The sequence below is a fragment of the Perna viridis genome, chromosome 2 (genome assembly GCF_037379345.1).
Source record: "Perna viridis isolate PV_CMFRI_1.1 ecotype Kerala chromosome 2, ASM3737934v1, whole genome shotgun sequence".
NCBI lineage: Eukaryota > Metazoa > Mollusca > Bivalvia > Mytilida > Mytilidae > Perna > Perna viridis.
Genome location: NC_142446.1, coordinates 69998338 through 70021899, shown reverse-complemented (window position 1 = coordinate 70021899; position 23562 = coordinate 69998338). Strand labels below are relative to the sequence as shown.

Below are 23562 nucleotides of genomic sequence, written 5' to 3'. Positions count from 1 at the left end.
TTACCTTACATGTTAAAAAAGTAATTTTCAAAGTCTCACTGTGAATTCCCAGGACAAATGACATCTTAAAGTTGCATACCGTTGCAAAGCTTGGAAAGTAAGGCTTCCAAAATCATTATGCTAATGGTACGATGATAATAGAAATTCTTCACAAAATTTACTTGAATAAATAATACTGAAAATCCACATTTTTACCTGTTCTGCTAACTGACAGCATGGAGGCAAATTACTCACACATGTAAACAATATTCATACACTTTTGTAATTAATTATATATATGATTTTAAAGTACACATTCTTAGCTTTATTTTGACTACTTTTAATCATAATACAGACAAATAATGCACTTACAATGCATATGTCTAGGTTCAGTGTGTTTTTGGTACTACATAGGGGGTGGCCATTTGACCTGGAAGTGGTTAATGAGACCTATATCTAATACCTTACACAATTGGCCGTCTTGCATTTTATGCAAAAAGATCGGAAACTCCATCATATTCGTTTGTATTTCAAAATACAGCATAAATTTGGCGTGATACAGAATCTACAAAAAATCAAATGAGAACATGTTCATGTACCATTCACATGACTTATAAAATCTATACCTGTAGAGTTGTTCGTTCTGAAAAAAGGTCTCTTGCTGAAAAAAATACAAATATCGCTTTCTGCAAACAGACATGTTATTCAAATACATGTCTTTTAGACTTCACTCATTTCTTAATAAATATTTTGGGAACAACATAGTTGTTGATGTGAATCATGGTCAGGGGAAGTCCAACTTTGTATCAAGTAGCTTTTTCACAACTGTCTTAGGCATTCAGAGTTATCAGTTTAAAAACTGAAAAAAAGTGTGTAAAACTACAAAAGTCTGCGTAAACTTCAGAAAAAGAAACCAAAATACTGTATTTGGAAGTTTCAGTTCTAAAACACAAAATTAGGATTACAATTTTTCAATTAATATCCTACTGTGAACAAAGTGACACTGATGCAATCTTTAGAGACTGCCTTCTTTATTGACATGACTTTTTATGATAAATCTTACAGCAATGTAGAAAAAGGAACATTTATTTGAATTCCTTTTGTATATATAGAAAAAAGTTCAGATTTGTCTGAATGCATTATGTCATTGCTTACAAAGGCTCTAGTTGCACTTTGTATTGACATCTCTTTGCAATTGCACTCTATCGAAGGTCATAATTTCTAATTGAGCACTTTTACTTTCATAGATTCCTTCATATCACAAGGTTTGATTGTACATTGTTGCTTACAACCTTTGCATGTTTGTACTTCATATATATCCACTGTTTTCTGCCATTACGATGTCAAGATGACATGAATGCTGAAACAATAGATGGAAAGGATTCTTTTTACTCAATAGTTAATGCCGCATTTCATTTTTGTGAGGAGGTAAGCCGCAGTAAAAATTAAATACATGGCAACACAATCAAAGAATCACCAGTTGTCAATTAAAAGCCAATAGGCGAAAATAGTTTCATCGCTCTATACTGGTGCAACTAAAGCATAGAGCTGACACTGTTCAGAACAACTAGGCTTTTTCTAAGCTATTCGAATGTTTTCTTTCCATGCCGAAACCTCTCATTACTTGGTACTTCTTTAGAAATTTTACCACGTACTATTGTTGAGGTACCATGTAAGTTACCTACAATTGACAGACAGCAAATTCTTTTGTGTCTTGTTTTCAACAAGCAGAAACACAATATCAGTGGTGTGCTGATATATGTGAGCAGGCATGTCGACCATTTTCTGTGCATACTTGAGCGTCTGTTTTCAGTTACATATTTTGTGGTTTGGTGGTTTTTATACTCTGCCGTGTTTTAATTTATCATTAAGAAAAAAATTGGAAAATGGGAGTCTTTGAAATCTCTTGGTAGATACAGAGTTATATGCATTTACTCCTATTTACCAAATGCTTTCAGGAAAATTACCCAACTGTGCCGTACAAAGTTTCATACTTCTGTGTAAGACATATAGCCGACTGGAGCTGCTCTTTTTGAGGTTGTATTAGGTAACAAGAATGTCCCGAAATACTTAGTGTTTTGGCATGCCACCTACAACATTTGACAGTTTTTGAGCCGTTCTCTCACATTGGGCAATCATCAAAATTGAAATTATCAAAAAGTGATAAAAGCAACCTCGGATAAAAAATGAAGAAACTTTAAGAATGGGCATTTATAATTAGCCTCTAACTTCTTATAGGATTAAAAGTTTTGCAAATTATAATAGTGAAGAGTGAAAAAGATATATATGGCTTTAATATGCATTCAGTATTCTCATTGTTGCCTTACTTTTCTTTCTTTAATAAAATACGCCCCTCAGACCCCTAATAGACCCCTTGTTGTCTTACATGACATGCTTTATTCTGCATACTGAAGTTGGCAGTGGCCTTCGACCTTTTTTTCTTGCTTTGGTTTAGCTTCTGATTAAGATATTCTTAGTTGTATGTTTGTCTAACTAAAAGGGGAACAATTTAAAGAAATTAAGCAAGCATGCAAACATTTACACACTTATCCTCTACATGTATGTAACAAATAAAATATTGCCCATTGACCGATGTAAGTGAAAAAACGTCTATGATATTATTGTTACTAATCATTCACTAAAATTTGAAGTAAATCAGTAAAAAAACGGAGGCGTTACCCAGGCCACAAGATGTTATGACAGACACACGGATGGATGCAAGGACACAGGTACGGACATACAGACAGATACTTGAAAGGACCAAAACATCAAATATCCGAAACTTTTTGTTGCAAATAATAAATAAGTGTCTTCGATTATAAGTTAACGCTTTAAAACCTTTTCCTGCATTTTTGCGTTTTAAGAAACAGCATTTCAAGCAATAAAGGGATGAATCAACCACAATCTTAGGTTTACAAAAATTGATAAATATGTTCTTGTGACGAAAACATAAGTTTTTTTATGTTTATAAGGCAAGAAAAAAATGCCTGTCATTTAATATGGAAACCCCTAAAAATTTGTTTTTTTTTACAAAATAACGAGTTTTTTCCTAAAATCTTCAGAATTTCTAGAAGGTAATTGTAAAAATGAATAAAGCTAAGATTTAAATTGATTAAAAACTAATTTTATATAATTTTAAAATATGTTTTATTTTTAAACGACGTTTTTATTTAAATGTTATATGATTTTGAAATACTCATTTTTTGCTGTTTTTGCAGTTTTAAAAAAAATTATGACCATTTCCCATTTTTACAACTAAGCAATTCTGAAAGTACGATTAAAGACTTTTCCAAAGATATATAATATAGCCACGTGTTAGGTAGGTGCATTAAAAACCTCGAAATCCGTTGTTTGATACTCGCCTATTAATTTACTTTATGTAAAAAGTTCGAACATGACAGAACAATGCAATATTTCTATGTAATCATCGAAAAGAAGTGTTGTTGTATCTCTGTGGACTCTAGTCTTCATACATGTAAAAGTTAAATATTCTGTCATTGTTAATCATTTTCTTCTCGAAGTGGTTTAAATTGATACAACTGTAGGTATATATTCGCTGGCAAAACAAAACTTTAAATATTTTCACTCTCAGTGGTAGAAATCATGTAAAAAGTGCAGAAGCCCCACGCATTTCAACCACACGATCTACGAATTAAGAACCAATGACATAGCATGGTCACATGACCTTCTGGCAAATTAAATTTGTATAGCTTGGGTCATCATCGATTTTGAATAAATTTATCTTCAATTAAATGACGTAAGTGACTACAAGGATCGTTTTAATGATATAATTTAGGTGTAATAAATCAAATAAACCAAAAATTGAAAAAAAAAATAATTTTTTGTGTCATGTCTCCTTTAAAAAAACTGGCCCAACAGATAGCTTGCTAGAAATTTCATTCTATGAATAAAGAGAATTAAGATAGTTTGAAACTTGTATATTAAAAGTCAACATCATTTTTTAAGCAAAATTGAATGAGACCACTAAGGACAAAGGTCTACATGTATAAAATCAGGGACTATTTAATATGAATGAGTAATCTAGGGAACCAAGGTTATAGCGGTAATCAAAAGAATGCAATCCAGGGACAGAGACCAGACATGGGAAACAGACATACACAACAAAGAACATAAAGTAATTAAAATCATACATACAAAGTAACAAAAGCAAATGAACAACTCGGACTCCACTAAAAACTGGGAGCGTGGACCAGGTGCACCAGTAGGGTAAGCGTCCTCTGCTTTTCTAGAAACGCCCGCAGAGTTGCTCATAAATATTAGTAATATAAAGGTCATGATAAAATAAAACAACACTATTTGGAGAAGTACTATATAATTTTGCTACATTTTATTTTGAGTCTAAGTCTATACTTAATTAAATATAATGCTCTTAAAATATGTCTATATTCAAGGTTCATAAATATTCTTGCACAGGTCCGGCTATCATAAATGTTAATATTTTTTGTTGAACCCATTTTTTTCTACATTTTATTTTGTTTCAAAAGCTTCAAGTAAATTTTTTGCCCAGCTTTGCTTATAACAGCACAGGTTATTGCTTTGTGATATCAAGCTCAAGATCCAATTCAAAATTTTCAACAGATACTTTAGAATGAAGCATGTTTTTGGAGATTTTTTGTTGATTTCTAATATTTGTTCACTATTTCCAAGCTGTTTGTTGTGCTTGCCGCATGGTGCTTGGTTAGAAATGAATGATTTCGCTCTAATGTCTATCTTGGTTCACTGATCTGTCTTTCGTTTCGTTATTTGACTTTTTAGTTTATTAAAAAGGATTGTCATCATTCTGTTGGATTTGTTTTTACCTTTCTTGTCGGGGCCTATCAGAACAAACTTGAAGGTGTGTTTACACTTATGGAAGACCTTTTGGTGATCTCTGTAAGTATTTACTATTTTTATAGAGGTTATACAATGATGCATCTGTTGCTCCCTTTTCTATGCAAAAGTGACTATGAGTTTTAGATCTTGTCATGAGTGATGGTTATTTTGATGAATTTATCAGTATAATCATCAGCAGACCTTGTTATATTTTATTTTTTTTTTTTAAATCACATTTTTTTTTGTACCTATGTTGGCTCCAATTTCTGAATTCAGCAACAAAAAAATTGCAGCTGGCAAATTTTGTAGGTATAAATTTGTCTTATATTTTCAGGGGAAAATGTGGCCATTACTACTTGATATGTCTAAGGATGAGTCCAAAAGGATGTTACGGAGGATGGAATTGGAAGCTTACTCTTCCCTCATTTCAGCTTTTAGGGCACAAGGAGACCTAACAAAGGAAAAGAAAAAAATTCTCCAAGATCTTCAATATTATCTCAGGTCAGTCTTAAAATTCTCCAAGATCTTCAATATTATCTCAGGTCAGCCTTAAAATTCTCCAAGATCTTCAATTTTATCTCAGGTCAGTCTTAAAATTCTTTAGGGTCTTCCATATTATCTCATAGGTCACCAGTGTGGGAAACCATTTTTTTTCCCAACTTGCCATTCTGGCTAGTGGAATATTGACCTTGCTAGCCAAATATAAATTCAACTAGCCAAATTATTTCCATTCATTCAAAAAATGTCTATGCTCTTCACATATTTGGGTTTTTTTCTGTACTACCATTTGTTTTCTCTTGGATTTGACTATCTTCTGCCTTTCCTTTTCTTTCTTCTACTATCTTTTCATTTGTTTTTAAATTTATCAAAAACTTTTCCATTTTCGAATATTCCCTCCCTTTGAAGTTTTTCATTTACTTTACAGTAACAGAATAAGTACTCATTTCTGAACTCATATTTAAAAAATGTTTCTGCAGATTCATCATTATGAAACAAGAAAATGTTTATCATTTGCTTCTTTTTCATTTTTATTGTGACAATAAACAACTAATTTGCAAGGTAACATATCATAAATTACCAAGATAATTTCATTTGAATACTAATATGAGATCTGAACCGTCGTGAAGGTTTTGGCACATCCTGTTTACCGGAAATTTAAATGGCAGATTGTAAACAATGCTTTACAAGTCAATAAAATTGTGCATATCATGCCAAAATTCACTTAACATATTCAAGCTAAACTTCTTAAAATGTAGGAAACATATTTTTAATAAATAACCGGTTGGCTGGTTAACTTTCCTTGGAACTCTCCAATCAAATGACAGTCGTCAAATTGAAGAGTGTAAGCTAATGAGAACTCACCAAATTACACATCTACTGGTATTTGGCGAGCTAGCGAGCGGTGGTTTCCTACACTGGGTCAGTCTTAAAATTCTCCAGGGTCTTCAGTATTATCTTAGGTCAGTCTTAAAATTCTCCAGGGTCTTCAATATTATCTTAGGTCAGTCTTAAAATTCTCTAGGGTCTTCGATATAATCTCAGGTCAGTCTTTGATCTAGTCTTTTATTTCAGTGCGATGCTGACTGTGAACTAGTTCTGATTTTTAGCTCACCTAGCCAAAGGCCATGTGAGCTATTGCCATCACTTGGCATCCGTCATCGTCGTTAGGAATTATACAAAACTCTTCTCCTCTGAAACTGCTTGACTAATTAGAACCAAACTTGGTATGAATGTTCCTTGGGGTATCCTGCATAGAACTGGTGTGGGGATTTTTGATTCGTCAAAAAACATGGCCGCCATTACTAAAAATAGAACATAGGGGTCAGACAGTATTTTTTCACATATATCTCCTAAACGTTAGGTTTAACTGAATTCTGGCAGGGTAAAAGTGTTCAGCATGATGAGGTCTATCTCTGTTCAAAGTTTGGTTTTAAAATGTTGAGTCATGTTGGTGATATTGCCTTTTTTTAACGATTTATGTTATTTTTAATGTTATTTCTTTCAAAAATCTTCTCCTCTGACAGTACTTGACCAATTGAAACCAAACTTGATATGAATGTTCCTTGGGGTATCCTGCATAGAACTGATGTGGGGATTTGTGATTCGTTGAAAAAAACATGGCTGCCGTTACTAGAAATAGAACATAGGGGTCAGATAGTAGTTTTTCACGTATATCTCCAAAACCGTTAGGTTTATCCAAATTCTTTCAATAGCTGAAATGATCCATATTATTAAGACTATAAAAGTCATTAGACTCCTTGTAAGAGTTATTGCCCTGGAAAGGGGAAAAATGACTTTTTTTTTAATAGTTTTCAGTCAATATCTTGAAAACTATGGTAGATTAAAAGAAACTTTCCATTGTTGAAAAGATCTTGTAATAGTCCTACCAAAGACTTCTTGAGTCAAAATTGTTGGACAACTTGTTTAATTTATTGCCTTTGTAAGGCAAAATTCAACAGGTGAGCGATTCAGGCTCCTGGGAACCTCTTGTTTTAAGTAAGTCTTGTATTGATAATGCACTTTTACAATCTTTTGTTTTTCTAAGCCTTCAGTGAGTGATATCCTCTAACTTAATAATGTATTATGATGTGTACATGCAAATGGATTCTTCTTTCTCACATAAATAGGAAATGGTCAAGATATATTGAAAGGTTTTTAAGGTCTTAGCAGTATTTAGCTTTTTATTAAATCTTGATGCAACATTAATTCTTAACAGTATATCTTATTGAACTCTGTAGAGTTGCTGATTTACCCACCTGAATCAGATATTTGTTGTTTTTGTTACATTGTAGTATATCAACTGAGAGACATCGGGCTGAAGTAAGGAGAGCCATAAATGATGAGAAGCTTTGTACAGTTGCTGATTAGTATGTATTTTACACAACCAACTTTATTTTACTGTTGTGACATAAAGCTATTAGCTGCTGTTACATGTATAATTTATTTTTTTTCTTTTTTTTCTTTTTTTTTTTGTCTTCATTTGAAATGTATATATCATGTTAAAATAAAAGGACATTAAAAACTCCTTTGGCACAGAGGGGTGGGGATCAGATTAGAATTTTTGTTTCACAAGTGCAAGTTTTTTTTTTTTTTTTATATATTTTGGCAACAAGCAAAATCAATATTTTTATTTGAAAATCTGCCTTGTTAAATAATGGGGGAAATAGTTTTTTTTTTTTTTTCAATGAATGAGTAAAAAATGTTTTTCCAAAAAATATCACTTATTCATTTTTCTTATTTTTCCAAAATCCCAGCCCCATCCCCCTTCCCCTCGCTTTCAAAATGATCAATAACTATGTAGCACTTCCATCATACTTTACAATTTTTAACCCTTAAGAGCATCTCTAGCAACATCCTTTTCAGTTTTAGCATGTCAGATTGATTTATACAGATACCAGAATATTACAGTTCTCCACAGATGGTGGCAATATTTTACACATATCATTTGTCGTAAACAAAATTCAGACGCAACTGACAGCTGTAAATTCAAAAAAAGAAAACAAGTTCCTTTCCTATCTTAGAAAAACTATGCTACGACTTGAATAATACAATTTGCAGTTATATTATTTCTGGGGCAGGTTAGGTTCTTGACAACAGCAACAGTTGAACAGCGGAGATCCATGTACATACATCCACATTTTTCCCAAACTTTTCTAAAACACATCATATTCACTTCTTTTCATAAGTAAAAAAAGGAAAGACTTGAAAACTCAGAAAAGATTAAGTTAATTGTACTGAAACCTAATCTTAACCTTTACTATGTAATTAAGAGGAATATTATTTTCTATACTGTTGAAGATATAGAAAATCCTAAAGATATTGAAATTGTAAGGGAGGTAACTAACATTTTGAACAAACATGTGCAAAATGCAATTGTTTACATTTAATTGTTCTAGAAAACTTGGACCTGTTAACTTAAAAATATTTGCAAAATTAATTTAGCAGTAGAAATTAATTAATAACCTATGATTGGTTGTCCATAAAATGGTGATAGTTCCAATCAGGATCCATTTTCTACTTGTCAATCATCATCTGATAACCATGATCAGCTGATTGATCACTAATAGTTACCTGAGGGTTAATTATGACAGGATGTAGTTGATGAAGGTGACACTTCTTAATTGGCTTGGGGTAATTTATTAACAAGAGTGTTATCTTGAAGAGATATTCAGATAACTGTAAATGGGCACTATATGGGGCAGGGCACAGTACCATTTTGCCCTAGCTAGGATACTGTTTATTGATTAATGTTAGAATCAAAACTTATGCATGTTGCCTTGTCTTCTCATCTGTCTATTTGTTTACCTATTTTAATTTCAACAGTTCACAACACTGTAAAATAATAAATGAAAATAAATTCCTTTATTTTTGCAGTGTATCTGGTCCCAATACAATGTCTGAGTGGTTGATAGAGGGGAGAAGACTCATTCCCTTGATGCCTAGACTGGTACCACAGACTGCTTTTACTGCCAAGGCTAATGAAGCTGCTAACATTCAGGCAGAGAAAAATGCCAGTATGCCCGCTCCTTCACAGACTGGAAATAAAGATTGTAAGTCACATTCTGGTTATTTTTTATGTTGCTGTAAAAAAAAAATTGTTTGATATCAGTTATAATTGTTATAATTAGGTTTATTAAAAAATAATTTAATTCAGAAGTAAAATGCTTTCTGATTTGATAAAAACTTTTGTCCATCATCTCATAGACCAAATATTATTATGTGACTGTGACATCATGAACCTTTTTTGATGAATTACTTGTTAAATTTTGATACAAGGTACTTATATTAAATTATTAGAAATGACTGTTACATTTTTTCTGTCTCTTTAAAATAATGCCAGGGGTGCACACTTGCTTTGCAGGTTAATTAGTGTGCACCATTTGATTGGGGTTATTTCTTCATAGACAGAAAACACTTAATAGTCATTCCTAAAATCAACCAAACAAAAAAAAGAGCTTTGTCCTTAAGCGTTGTCACTTTTTTATGAAGAGCTGTGAGTTGCTTTAATGCATAATTTCCATTTGTGAAATCCTATTAAAACATATGAATAGGGATAGAAGAAAATAAAAGCAATATACTAAATGTGACTTTTATACATGTGAGTGCATTTTTAGCTGTTCATTTTTGTCTTGCCTGCGACAAAAGCCGCGGAAGGCAAACTTAGTTTTTGCTTCTGCTGATGGCTGCGTCCACAATTTTAATGTTAAGTTTTCTGATAAGTTCATTTAATCATGAATCCCTTATGCAAGGTCAGTGATATTTGGTGTACAGATCCATTACCATCATTGCATCACAAATTAATGCCAATTTAATGCTTATACCCCTACTAGCCTTGGTTTGTTGACTCAGAAAATTAATGTTAAAAGTTGAACATAAAGGTTTTTATTGTTCATGTAGACATTTTTATTTAGACCATTCTCTAAGATTTCATTGTAGTTGGTTTTTTTTTTTTAATTCCAGTATCTTCAGCAATCTCTCCACCTCTGCCAGTCAGCAGCAGTGGGGTAACTAAGACAAACAGACCAACCAGTCCTAACTCTAATGTTGTTGTTTTGCCTAGTGGAATGTCTATTCATATCAAAGGTAAGAATTTTAATTACACAAAGTAGTGTTTCCCCAGTATTAATTTTCTCTAACCGTTATGATTTAAGGGAATAATTAAATAAAGCTGTTTAAAAACACAAAACAACAGTTTAAACAGTGGCTGTGGCCATACTGACAAAAATGTGTTCAAAAGAGTTCTGCTTATTCTTTAATTTATATTGCATTTGTATATTATATTTTTTATAAAGGTGGTTTGAACACGGAAGATGAAGAAGAAGGACCAGAGAGAAAAAGAAGGAGAAGTCACTCAGCCGAGAGTTTAGTATCCCCTTCTGCATCAACACAGACCCCCAGGGTTACTTATACCACCACAACACCCAGTCCTGTTACAGGAGTCTCACCAATGAAAATCACCATCAGTAAAAGTCCCCGAAGTCAGATGACAGGTACCACTACACAATCCCAGAAGGTACTGACAAACATTTCAGTGATATTTTTGTTATTTTGGGTTTTTTTTTAAACTTCCCATCCTCTTTTTATTAGGAAATTGGCATCATCTTTTTTTTTAAATTTGGAATAATGAATTAGGTATACAGAAAAAGATCAGTAAATTTGGACAAGAAATATCATACTTAGCAGTCTGGCTCTGGGAAATAATTTTTGAACCATTTTTTGAAAGTTGAGAGACTTTTATAAGGGGAAATAGCCTTACTTCTGAGGTAATTGGAGGCAAACTGTATCACTGCTTCAGTGCTCTAGGATTCCACTTTCCTGTTACCTGAGGCAAGTGCGATTTTGTTGTGGGACAGTTATTTGGTTACACTTTCCAATCACTTGAGGCAAGTGCAGTTTTGGTGTGAAATATTTTGTTACACTTTCAATCATCTGAGGCAAGTGCAATTTTGGTGTGGGAAAGTTATTTTGTTTAACTTTCCCATCACCTGAGGCAAGTGCAATTTTGATGTGGGAAAGTTATTTTGTTCCACTTTCTAATGACCAGAGGCAAGTGCATTTTTGGTGTTGGAAAATTATTTTGTTCCACTTTCCAATCACCCAATGTTAGTGCAATTTTGATGTGGGAGTTATTTCTGTCCACTTTCTAATGACGCAAGGCAAATGCAAAAGTTTGGGAAAGTTATTTAATTTCACTTTCTAGTCACCTGAGGCAAGTGCATTTTTGATGTAGAAAAGTTATTTTGTTCCAGTAACCAATCACATGAGGCAAGTGCAGTTTTGGTGTGGGAAAACTATTTTGTACTTTTTTCCCTTTGGCAAGTAGAAAACTTGAATTCTGTAAGGATTAGTTAAGTTCTAAAAGTGAACTTCAATTTAAGTTGAAAAAGTGGAAAAGTTTAAAAGATCCTAGAACACTGCTGCATGTGAGTTGCTATAGTCCTGGTTTATAATTAATGTATATTATATAGGGTCATTTTGAATTGAAATGTAAGCAGAATAGAAATTGTGCTTGAAATAATCTCAAAGTTGTTGACTTACATTTATTTGCAGGTGATTTTGATGTCATCAGGACAAACTTCACCTAATGTACTACAGAAATCAATCACAGTTCCAGTTGTAAAGACTTCAGCGAGCATGACAGGAAGTAGTAAAGCCTCCATTATTCTCCCAAACACATCAGTGACATCTGGTGTTGTAACATCAACTGCAGTAGCTTCAGTTGGATCAGGTAAGATTGAAGTTAACAGTTTGTCTTCTATATTAGCACATATGATTATTTTGATTTGTATTTTACACTGAATTAAGTATGGGAATTTGAACATTTTGTAAGTTGAATTAAAATGGATTAAATACTAGAAGTCTTATTTCATGTTGATGAAAACCTATTTTAAATGGGGGTATTGATTACATGATAAGTATAATACATTGTAATTGTTAGTTCACATTACATCGTTTTTTTTTAAGGAACTTCAATTACTACTTCAACTATGACCTTCTTGACTCCCACTGTCAGTGTACCAAGACCAAGAGTGAAGACCTTCCCAAGACAAAGATTCCCTAATGTAAGTAATTAATATGAGAAAGGCATTAGCCTATCACTGTCAATAACTATTTTGAAGGTTTTTGGTGCTGATAGATGCCTTTTTACAATATTACTGAAAGCCTTGTAAGGAAATGTTTTTTTCTCTTAGACTGTTTTGTTCTTTACTAGGTACAACAAGGTTCACAGAAGCCTGGAGTTGTCATACCGATGGGTCCTCACCCTGTACAGCCTAACCCGCAGAATGTACAGAATATACACATTAAACCTGTCACAAAAGGTGGTACTAATGTACAGATCAAACAGGAGGGAGGTCAGTTTGATTGTGTAGGGACTTACAAGTCAATTTTCTCCTTAGATAGAAATAAATTTTAAAAAATATAAAATTTAAGACACAATTATATGTGTTTGTCGACCAACATGACTAACACTAAACTATTGAAGGTAAATTATTTTTATACCTAAGCCCAATAAATCATAGATATATAGTGTTCTTTTTTTAGATTATAATTTAATTAATATCTTTACAGTTCAAACTGTAACACCATGCTTTGGACCATAAAGTTTGTGTTCAATGGAGTCTTCTATATTTACTTTTCAAGAGTAATGGCCCTTTTTTTATTTTAATTTTGAATGCCGAGGTGTCTGTGATTAATTCATCTTTCTCTAGTTCTAATGATTATTTGGTGTTATTGTAGGTATGAAGATAATTAGTGCTGGAGGTTCAGGTAAAATCCTTCCCAAGATGTCACAAACATCATCTGCTTCAGGTACTCCTGTTGTTGTAGTCAGTGCTGGGTCATCAGTTGCAAGTTCATCTAATGTTACCATGGTTACCAGACCTATCACTTCCATTGGTTAGTGACAAGGGCTATTTATAGAGTTCTAAACAAAACTTTTTTATACCTAAGTAATCCAGTTTGTGATGTTTTAATGTAATTTGGCTGTGAAGACTGACTAAATTAAAAAAAAAACAAAAACCCAAAACCCAAAAGCAAAAATCTTGTTCAAGTGATTAAATGACATGGCTTTATTGAGATCTAAAATATAGGTCATGTGCACTTTCTTGATAATTTCTTTTGCTGTTCCATAAGTATCCTTGGAATTGTTTTATAATAGAGGGTAAATATCAGAAATTTTCTATGTTCCAATTTCTTGGTTATTAATACAATTTTGTTATTTTACAGGACAGAGTGGTGCAAAGATTTTGAATATAACTACACAAGGAGGAAAGATAATCTCAACAGGGACAGGCAGAAATCCTAATGTTGTCACTGTTAATCCTAAAACATTACAGCTACATGCTGTTAAGACACAGGGCAGTAAACATGGTAAGATTGTGATGGGAAATATTTGAACTGACTATATGAATTGTTACTTCTTCATAACTAGAGAGTCTCATTTTTAAGTTAACAAAATAGATTAACTGTGTAATAATCAAAGCTTGTATATACAGTTGATGAAAAAAGATACCATAAAACTTAAAAAAAAACAACATTCATTTAATCAGTCTTGATTTTCATTATAGTAGAACATGTAATTGCATGATTTACATGAATGAAAACCAATACTAACTGAATTCTTGAGAGCAGAGAGGTGTTTTAGAGTATCTTGACATTAACATTTGATATTGTTTTTAATTACTTCCTTAACCCAATTTACATCCACAAACTTATTAATAGCAATATTAGTTAAGTACATATATATTATGCCATTTGACATTAGTATATTGAAAAAAAACTTTCAGTTTTTGTCAGTAGAAAGAACATTTTTTGTTTGTTTTATTTATGTGAAGGTGGGAAGCCAAATGTTATTGTGGTGCAGAAAACACAACCAAGACGTTCAACTGGAACTCCCAGTGCTGGTACTTCTAAAACTACGACAATCAAGTCATCTGCTTATGAAAAGGTAAACCAATACAATATTGATACAGGAGGAAAAAGTTCAATGTTGAAAATTTGATTAAATGCCTGTTTCTACATATATAATACATATTCAATGTCGTTTCACAGAAGAAAATGATAAAAACACAAACTAATTATACAAAATGAATGACTACAATACAGCATAGGTATAACATAGTACACAATTACACATCTTAAAAATAGTTCATAATAATCTTCTACAGTGTTTTCAAATGACATTTAATTATATCTAAAGATTCACAATTTCAGAGATTTGCAGGTAATTCATTCCTCTATTTTGGACCTATTGTGCTAAAACTTCTAGTGCTAAATGTTTTCTTTTTGTTAAAATGAATTGCATAACAGCCAACAGATGAGTGAAATAAGGGAATGATGATAAACTAAGTTTCCTTCTGTTTTAATATACTTTTTGTAGATAGAGTAACATATAGTTTCAATTGTATGTTCTACTCAGAGGAAAAATTGAATCATACTTGGTTTGTAATTCTTATATTGCTATTCTACAAGTTCTCAAGCTCATTCTTTCACTTTTATTTCAGGAGCTTGTTAATTTCTTACAAAGACAGGATTCCACCAAACATATTGTTGTCTCTACACCTAGTGGCCAGAGAACTATAGAGAGAAAAGTCATTGTAACAACACCAGGCCAGTTAGAGGCTACTAGACAGGTGGGTTCAGTATGCTGTACATGTTTCAAGGAGTAACCTTTTATCAACTGTACCAAATAATAATAAGGAATAATGAAGTCCAAAACTAAATTGTATACAAGAAGTACTTAAAATACTATAATGGAAATAGGAAATCTGATCCAGCACCAAGAACTTCTACCATGTACTAGGAATGAAGCTTAAGTGCTTTGGGGGTTTATAATTTTGTGATACGGCTAATTTTGGTAAACAATCTATGATAACTCAAGTCTGCTTACTGCACTGGTGATGCATAGAACTATAAATTTGGAAATTAGTGTTATGCTTCATGTCAGTAGGGGAAAAAATGAAACAAAGACTTGATCTTATTTCAGTAGTTTAAATAACCAATTATGATTTATATTTTGTCACTGACAGTGAAGCTCTCCTACTAATGCATGTTCAATGATCATATAGTCCTACAATGTATTAATAATCCACCTTAGACTGGCACAAATCTGAATCAATTGACAAGATACAAATCAGATGTTGTGACTGACCCAAATGTTTTTTCGATAGTTCTAGTGAAGTAAGTGTTGAGAGTTACACAAACATTCTCTATAGTTCTAGTTCTCTATAGTTCTAGTTCAGTAAGTGTTGAGACTGACCCAAACATTCTCTGTAGTTCTAGTTAAGTAAGTGTTGAGAGTGACCCAAACGTTCTCTATAGTTCTAGTTGAGTAAGTGTTGACAGTGACCCAAATGTTCTCTGTAGTTCTAGTTAAGTAAGTGTTGAGAGTGACCCAAACGTTCTCTATAGTTCTAGTGAAGTAAGTGTTGACAGTGACCCAAACGTTCTCTATAGTTCTAGTTGAGTAAGTGTTGACAGTGACCCAAATGTTCTCTATAGTTCTAGTTAAGTAAGTGTTGACAGTGACCCAAACATTCTCTATAGTTCTAGTTAGGTAAGTGTTGAGAGTGACCCAAACGTTCTCTATAGTTCTAGTGAAGTAAGTGTTGAGAGTTACACAAACATTCTCTATAGTTCTAGTTCTCTATAGTTCTAGTTCAGTAAGTGTTGAGAGTGACCCAGACGTTCTCTATAGTTCTAGTTGAGTAAGTGTTGAGAGTGACCCAAACGTTCTCTATAGTTCTAGTTGAGTAAGTGTTGACAGTGACCCAAACGTTCTCTATAGTTCTAGTTGAGTAAGTGTTGAGAGTGACCCAAACGTTCTCTATAGTTCTAGTTGAGTAAGTGTTGACAGTGACCCAAACGTTCTCTATAGTTCTAGTTGAGTAAGTGTTGACAGTGACCCAAACGTTCTCTATAGTTCTAGTTAAGTAAGTGTTGAGAGTGACCCAAACGTTCTCTATAGTTCTAGTTGAGTAAGTGTTGACAGTGACCCAAACGTTCTCTATAGTTCTAGTTGAGTAAGTGTTCAGACTGACCCAAACATTCTCTATAGTTCTAGTTAAATGAATGTTACAATCTTTAACTGTTAAAAATTGTTTTATGTGATAATACATGTATGTGCAGTTAAGTAGTACAGTTCAAGTCAGGTGAGAGGTCTTCATGACGTGTGTAGTAAATGGATGGAACAATTAGAAAGTTTAATATCAATTAGATTGACAATAGGTTTCCATGGCAGGAGGTCTGTAGTAACATGGCTTATTGAATGTAATATCTATACACATATACATGTGTATGGGTAGTTCTGTGGTGAGATTAACTACTCTATGAATATTACATTACAGAGAATAAGAATGGAAGCTGAAGCGAAGAACAATAACATTCTTGCTGACCTTATAAAGGCAGCAGGTATACAAGAAGGAGAAGGTGGAGGTGATGTTACTATCAATCTAGATGAAGCGACAATGGCAGCTTTAGCAGTGTCTAGTCAAGCTTCTGAACAAACCAAAGGTATGCAGTATTTGTCATCAATGTAAAACTTTTTCAACATTTATCCACAAGATTGTATAACCTTCTTTTGGACAACATTTATAAACCTTCATGATTTTACTACAGAGTTGCTTTGTTTACAGATTTTTTTTAATGTAGCCATGTTTATGATATCACAACTTCACAATATTTGTAGTATTTACAGGGACAATTTTTTTCCCGCTTTTTAGTGAAATTCCCCTATTTCAAATCCAGATTTTACCATTAAAATTCTTTTTTTTAACATATATTTACTTCCAAATTTGCCAATTTCTGCTTTGTTTGTGGACATCTTAAAATCACCCCTGTATTTAAGTTTCTCGTACATGTATGTATGTATATTTGGTATTAAAATATTATATATTTTTTGTACTTCTGCATTTCACACAACTTTTTAGTGCTGTTTTCTATGAAAGTTCATTACCTGTACATAATAGTTATTTATTCAATGAATATGATTTTAGGCTATGTCTATGGTGGATGGAGCGCTATGTCATATTAAAAGACAAAGCAGCGCCCCTGCACTTGCACAATTATCTACTTCTGTGTTGACAACTGTCGCCTCTTTGGTCAGATTATTTTTTAGCATTCTTAGACTGGTCTTACATTCTACATATGTAGGACATTGATGGTGCTCCGTTCATATAATTTTTAGTGATCTTCAATTAAATGCCAGTAGAATTTGAGAAATGTTTTGTAGATCATGCAACAAATTTTATGATTGTATTGTCTTTCAGTTGTGACTAGTCAAGGCTTGCCTAGCAATGAATGGTTTGAGTATGACGATGGCAATCAGGCCTACACAAGCCAAGGTATAGATAACCAAGCTCTACAGGCAATCATAGATTCTCAACCATCAACATCACAGGAGAAGCCAAAAGTCACTGTACAGAGGTAAGGTGAAAATGAGTTCACAGTATCATTTAAAACTTTATACAGTGCACATAGAAACTTACCCTGTGAGTTGTTAATAATAATATTTATAATATATTTATAACATTAGGGTGAGTTATAGCTTCAAATTTTCTAGTTTCCATGAAGAAAGTGCAATTCTGAAAAGTTTGGAAATTGAAGGACTAGAGTAATCACCTGCTCACAGGGTAAAATCCTGTTTCTCTACTTGTTTACATAGTGTTTTTACAGCTAGAACTACATGATTATCTCAAAAATGGCCCCAATCATGAAATAGGTTGTGGACACAATTACTCATACATTACCAAAATGATAACTCATAGCACCATCAAATTGATCAACACAGTAAATGAAATCTATGTGAATTATGATTTCCATTTTATTGTCTGTTGGAATAAATTATAGTCATTAGATACAAATGTCTGAATATGTAATAATGTTTCATACAATATTTAAGTCTCAGCCAAAATGAACCAATATTATAAATTTTTCAGTACTGCATTAAGTCTCAGTTGTCAGCAACAAAAACAAATCAGTAGTGTAGAACAAGTGACTAAACATGAAAAAAAAAAGATGTATTAAAATAGAAAGGGACTGATTGGAAAAATGGTTTTAAGAACATGTATGAATCAAAATGATAATTTTATTTTAATTTAATGGCCTTTGATATTGAGGGAGAATATGTTGATACATAGGGAAATCTTAATCTTGTATTGATATAAGTTTTTTTTGTGTTTTTAGGGCTTCCAGTATAGATCTGAGTCAACTGAATGTTGACCAATTATCTCAGCAGCAATATTACACAATTGGTAAGTTTAAAGGTGTAATTTTAAAACTTTGGGGGATAATGGTAAAAGAAAGATCCATCTTACATATAGCAGTAGGATGTCAAATTACAAGTATACATTCATTTTTTGTTTTTAAATTGGCTTTGTCTTAAAAATCATAATGCTTGGACATGATTATTTTTTTTTACTAACATATTGATAAAATTACGAGAGATTTAAGTATATTTGTATAAAATTTAATGAAAGTTTGCACTTGTAACATCATTCATGCTATATGTTCTGTTACAGAACAAGCAATGAAAATGTTGAACCAACCAGATAAAGCAGCTGAAAGGGTGTCAATATTGAGGATGGACTCACAGGACAGTGATGCTCCTCAAGTCCAAGAGGTATGATTAAAAAAACAAATCAATCATTTAATGACATCTTAGGATAAGTTAAAGTCAAGAAAAGAATCATAAAAAAATGTCTACATATTCTACAATTAATTTTATTCTGTTATTTGAAAAAAAGCGATGTCAATTATGGTAAAATATGTTAATTGTAATGTTGAAGTATAACATATTAGCGGGAAAAAATCAGCAAAATTACTGAATTTATTTCACACTGTGAATAATTGAACATGTTTACACAAGCAATGTTTGGATAAATCACTGAAACAAACAAAAAACATTTGTTTGATGGGTTTTTCATGTCAGTGTCTAAATTTTATATGGAGTGGTACTTAATAATGAAAGTTTTATACACATTTGTGTGAATTGCCCTAACGGGTCATATTTTCTACTCTCTCATTTTAAGATACATGTAGTCAGAACTTAAGAAAAATTCTTTGCTATTCAGGTTGAAACAACAGTAATTCAAGATGAAGCTGCTGGTGCTGCCATTCAAATATCTAATCAGAACTCTCAGGCTGAGCTAGAACAAATAGCTCAGCGTCTGAATTTACAAGGTGAACTTGATCCTCAAACAGGAATTTTTTATAACACAAACTCTTCTGAGAATTCATCTTCATCATCAACCTCAGAAAATTTGACTCAGTCTCAAGTTGTTGTGTCTTCGAGTGCTGCTAAATCATTTGACTTGTTAAGTAGTTCTTTAGAACAAGCTAATATAAACTTAGATTCTTACCAGTTTATGGAAGAGGACATTCTGGCGGAAAAGGTGGCGGCAGTGGCTGCTGCAAATCAATCCAGCACAGAAGTTGTTGGTAAGTAAGACCCACTTCATGCTATATTTAAAAATAGTTATCAATCACACAAGGAAGAACACTGTTCCAACATTTCTGTTAATTTGCATTATTTTAAGAAGAGCACTTTTCTTGATGTCATAAGGTAATCAATCCCTTTCATTATTTTATGATTATTTTTTTTTATGGGTAGAGTTATCTATGTAAAATGCATGTATTTCCACCAAAATATCACTAGTTTAGGTGTTCTGTAAAGGTTTCATCAGAATAATACTAAATCAAAAAGTTATAGTTGTATGTTTTTGTTGGGTTTTTTTTTCAGAGGTGACATCAACTCCATATGAAGTGTATACCTCTACCACTGCTGGTCAACCTGTTGAACAGGAAACGGTGGATGTATCCACTAGTAATGAAGGATCTCAGATGGGTCCCATGATTCGGATCAAATCAGCATCGTCCAGTAGTTTTATTCCTATCCAAGAAATCTCAAAGTCATCCACCATCAATATCACAACTCATACACAGGTGAGGTGCCAGTATAGGGTATGACATTAAAGGGGGACAAGCATAACTACCATTCAGACAAATAAAAGTTAAATTATACTTGTTCAGAGGACAACAGAATCTTATTCATTTTTCAAGATTCATTTACTGACGGGTGACCTTGATTTCAGTTAGTGCAAATAAAATTTTCATCAGCTAGCCCTATATGACACATACATCATACACTGCAGTATGACGATAATTGTACTGACTGGGACAAAAGAATAAGGCTTGCTTTGACAGTGGTCTTTAGACTGAGAAACTTTGACATTTGACAAAGTAACTCTATATACTAGACATTTAGAAAGATTACTTGTACTAGGAGATGGTACTGTAAAGTGTAGTCCCAACATGAAACAAACTAACTTAATTGGCACACCCTGCTTGCATGAAGTGAAAGTTCAGAAATTTCGTAGAGAAAAGATGGCAACTACATGTACATGATAAATAAAGCTAGATTTATAGAGGTACACACATGAAAATGCAGATATTAACCTTTATTTTCTTAGCAGCTTTACAATCTTGGTACGGTATTTCTGTCTTACAAATTATTAAATTCAAGATATGGGACTTATATGTTTTGTCATCTTCCTGAATTTGAAAGAGTGTTATTAAAAATTTTTGTCTTTTATATTTTAGCCATCCACAAGTGTCATACATGAAGCAGTTTTGTCACAGGAAGAAGGCATATATACAGCTGAAATCATTGATGATTCAAACACTACTATAGCTGAGAATATTGACACTACTTACATAGATAGTGCTCCATCAGGTGAAATGCCTGTCACAATAGAAACCACTGTTGATTCTAATGAAGTTCAAGGAGAAATTGTTGGATTGGAAGATATTGGTGTGGCCAGCAATTCATCTTCAGGTGAGTTTCTTTGGAAATGAGCATGCCTCTTTTGAGTTAAAAGTTATTGAAATTAGAAGAGTTAATCTATTGAACACTCTGCTAATACCCATGCCAAGTGTAAATACTACAGTGTTCGGACACAATAATATGTATGAAATAGCCTCAATGAATGAAAAAGTTCTTGAATAAGCCTGTTTTTGACGAGCAAATAAAACTTGAGCTCAGAAGTACACAACTTGACAAATTTTAAACTCTGACACCCTTGGCTTGACATGCCTAAATTTGGAAACATTGACAATGCATACCCTTCCCCATTTTGTGTATTATCCCCCCCCTCCCAAGTATCAGTTTTAAAATTTTAATTATGTAAAAAACTTATTCCCTCCTGTCTTGTATTACAAGTAGAAGGAGTAATCAAGGGAACCAAGGTTATAGCAGTAATCAAAAGAATGCAATCCAGGGACAAAAACCAGACATGGGAAACAGACATACACAACAAAGAATATAAAGTAACTAAAATCATACATACAAAGAAACAAAAGCAAATGAGCAACTCAGATTCCACTAAAAACTTGAAGCATGGACCAGGTGCACCTATAAAAATTATAAGGTTGACAAAAAGCTGAAATTCAACATTCTCCTTAGAAAAAAAGACTGAAATGGTGTTCAAAAAGATGAAATGTTGACAATAATATGGACCTGCAACACAGGCTAAATTTGATTACCATGTGAATGCACTATTGTCATTATAAAATGTAATTCTATGTTGGCGCTAGTCATTATCATGTAAATTCTATCTTTTTAAGGAACTAGTAATTCTGTAGAATCATTAGATGCAGCAAATATGGATCCCAATGTACGTCTGAGTAAGAGGAAGAGGAAACCTCCCAGTAACCTTGAGGATAGTCCTACTTCGCAGAATACAGGGTGGTCAAAGTCTTGTCTGTGGTAAGAATGCTTGAAATAACATAGATGAGGTAGATTTTTCATCTTTTATGAATAGTTTCACTTCATTTATTTTGTGCCTTTTACAGCTTGCTTTATGGTATGGGTTTTGCCCATCGTTGAAGACCATGTAGTGACCTGTAGAAGTCTGCTTGTTGGTTTCTTGGGATTTGATGGATGACTGTCTTATTGGCATACCACATCTCCTATTTAAATATACTTGAAGAAATGATGAGCTCTAAAGAAAAAAACGATGTGCTAATACATACAAAACTTGTCTTAAAGTTATGTATATGATATACTTCTTAAAAGTTTAGTCTTGATATTTTAAAGATAAAGAATTTAAGCGTTTATATTCTTTATACAATATGATTACCTGTTCATTTTATCACTGTATAATTACAGGTTAATACAAAGAGTATCTAAATACAGAGGACTTAGTAGGGATAAAGGAGAAATGAATGCTGCTTCATGGTTCTTAAAACCAGGTAAACTTTGCGTCAATTGCTGGACATAGTATGATCTGTTATACTAGAAGTTTGACATAACATTATGGGTTACACGTGTACCAACAATTATAAATATCGGCCAAAAAAAAGGCATCAGTAGAGGGATGATTCAAAGACTTCAAAATCCCAAAATATGACCTAAACATGAACACATGATACAGATCGACACACACAATGAACCAAATAAAATAGATAACACATAAAAACTGAAGATAAGGGAAACAAGATGTCACACACAGTGTAGCAGACCAAATAAAAATGATAAAACATAAAACCTGAAGATAAAGGAAACAAGATGTCACACACAGTGTAGCAGACCAAATAAAATAAATAATGCATAAAAACTGAAGATAAGGGAAACAACTAGAGCACTAGCAACTACTTTAATAAAAAAAAAAAGGGGTTTGACATAGGTGCTTCCGAAGGTTGAGTATGTCCTGTCTGCCAGCAATACTTGTCATTTAGCATTGTCTGTTGTACAAATGATGCCACATATCTTTGTCTCTTTTATAGTTGTCCCCTTTCGGCAAATGCCGAAGGGGACTTAGGTTTGCACTCCGTCCATCCATCTGTCCATCAGTCACACTTCGTTTTCCAGACTTTTTTTTGTAATCCCTCATCCAATTGATTTCATATTTGGTATATAGTCTTATGACAAATTACAAGTTAAGTTCGAATGACGTTACGGTTGAACAATTTTTACAGAAGTTATGGCCCTTGGACATAGAAAATTTCATGAAATTTTATGTTTTCCAGACTTTTTTTTTGTAATGCCTCATCCAATTGATTTCATATTTTGTATTTAGTCTTATCATGACAAGTTACAAGTTAAGTTCGAATGACATTATGGTTGAACGATTTTTACAGAAGTTATGGCCCTTGGAATTTTATGTTTTTCTGACTTTTTTTGTAATGCTTCATCCAATTGATTTCATATTTGGCATATAGTCTTATCATGACAAGTTACAAGTTAAGTTTGAA

The 23562-nt window shown here is 32.8% G+C and overlaps 1 protein-coding gene across 1 annotated transcript in view; it reads left to right on the top strand.

Annotated features, from left to right (window-relative positions):
• LOC148626721 (uncharacterized) overlaps nt 1–23562 on the top strand; it is a 28328-nt gene that overhangs the window by 1072 nt on the left and 3694 nt on the right. Inside the window, exons 2-22 of the mRNA XM_088570981.1 lie at nt 5147–5313; nt 7605–7679; nt 9187–9362; nt 10273–10395; nt 10605–10825; nt 11863–12040; nt 12277–12374; nt 12524–12665; nt 13051–13209; nt 13540–13683; nt 14148–14260; nt 14817–14945; nt 16659–16824; nt 17580–17736; nt 18496–18563; nt 18831–18931; nt 19383–19749; nt 20051–20253; nt 20911–21145; nt 21934–22075; nt 22478–22560. Coding sequence (XP_088427107.1) covers nt 5147–5313; nt 7605–7679; nt 9187–9362; nt 10273–10395; nt 10605–10825; nt 11863–12040; nt 12277–12374; nt 12524–12665; nt 13051–13209; nt 13540–13683; nt 14148–14260; nt 14817–14945; nt 16659–16824; nt 17580–17736; nt 18496–18563; nt 18831–18931; nt 19383–19749; nt 20051–20253; nt 20911–21145; nt 21934–22075; nt 22478–22560 — 3247 coding nt within the window. The remainder of the gene's footprint in view (nt 1–5146; nt 5314–7604; nt 7680–9186; nt 9363–10272; nt 10396–10604; nt 10826–11862; nt 12041–12276; nt 12375–12523; nt 12666–13050; nt 13210–13539; nt 13684–14147; nt 14261–14816; nt 14946–16658; nt 16825–17579; nt 17737–18495; nt 18564–18830; nt 18932–19382; nt 19750–20050; nt 20254–20910; nt 21146–21933; nt 22076–22477; nt 22561–23562) is intronic.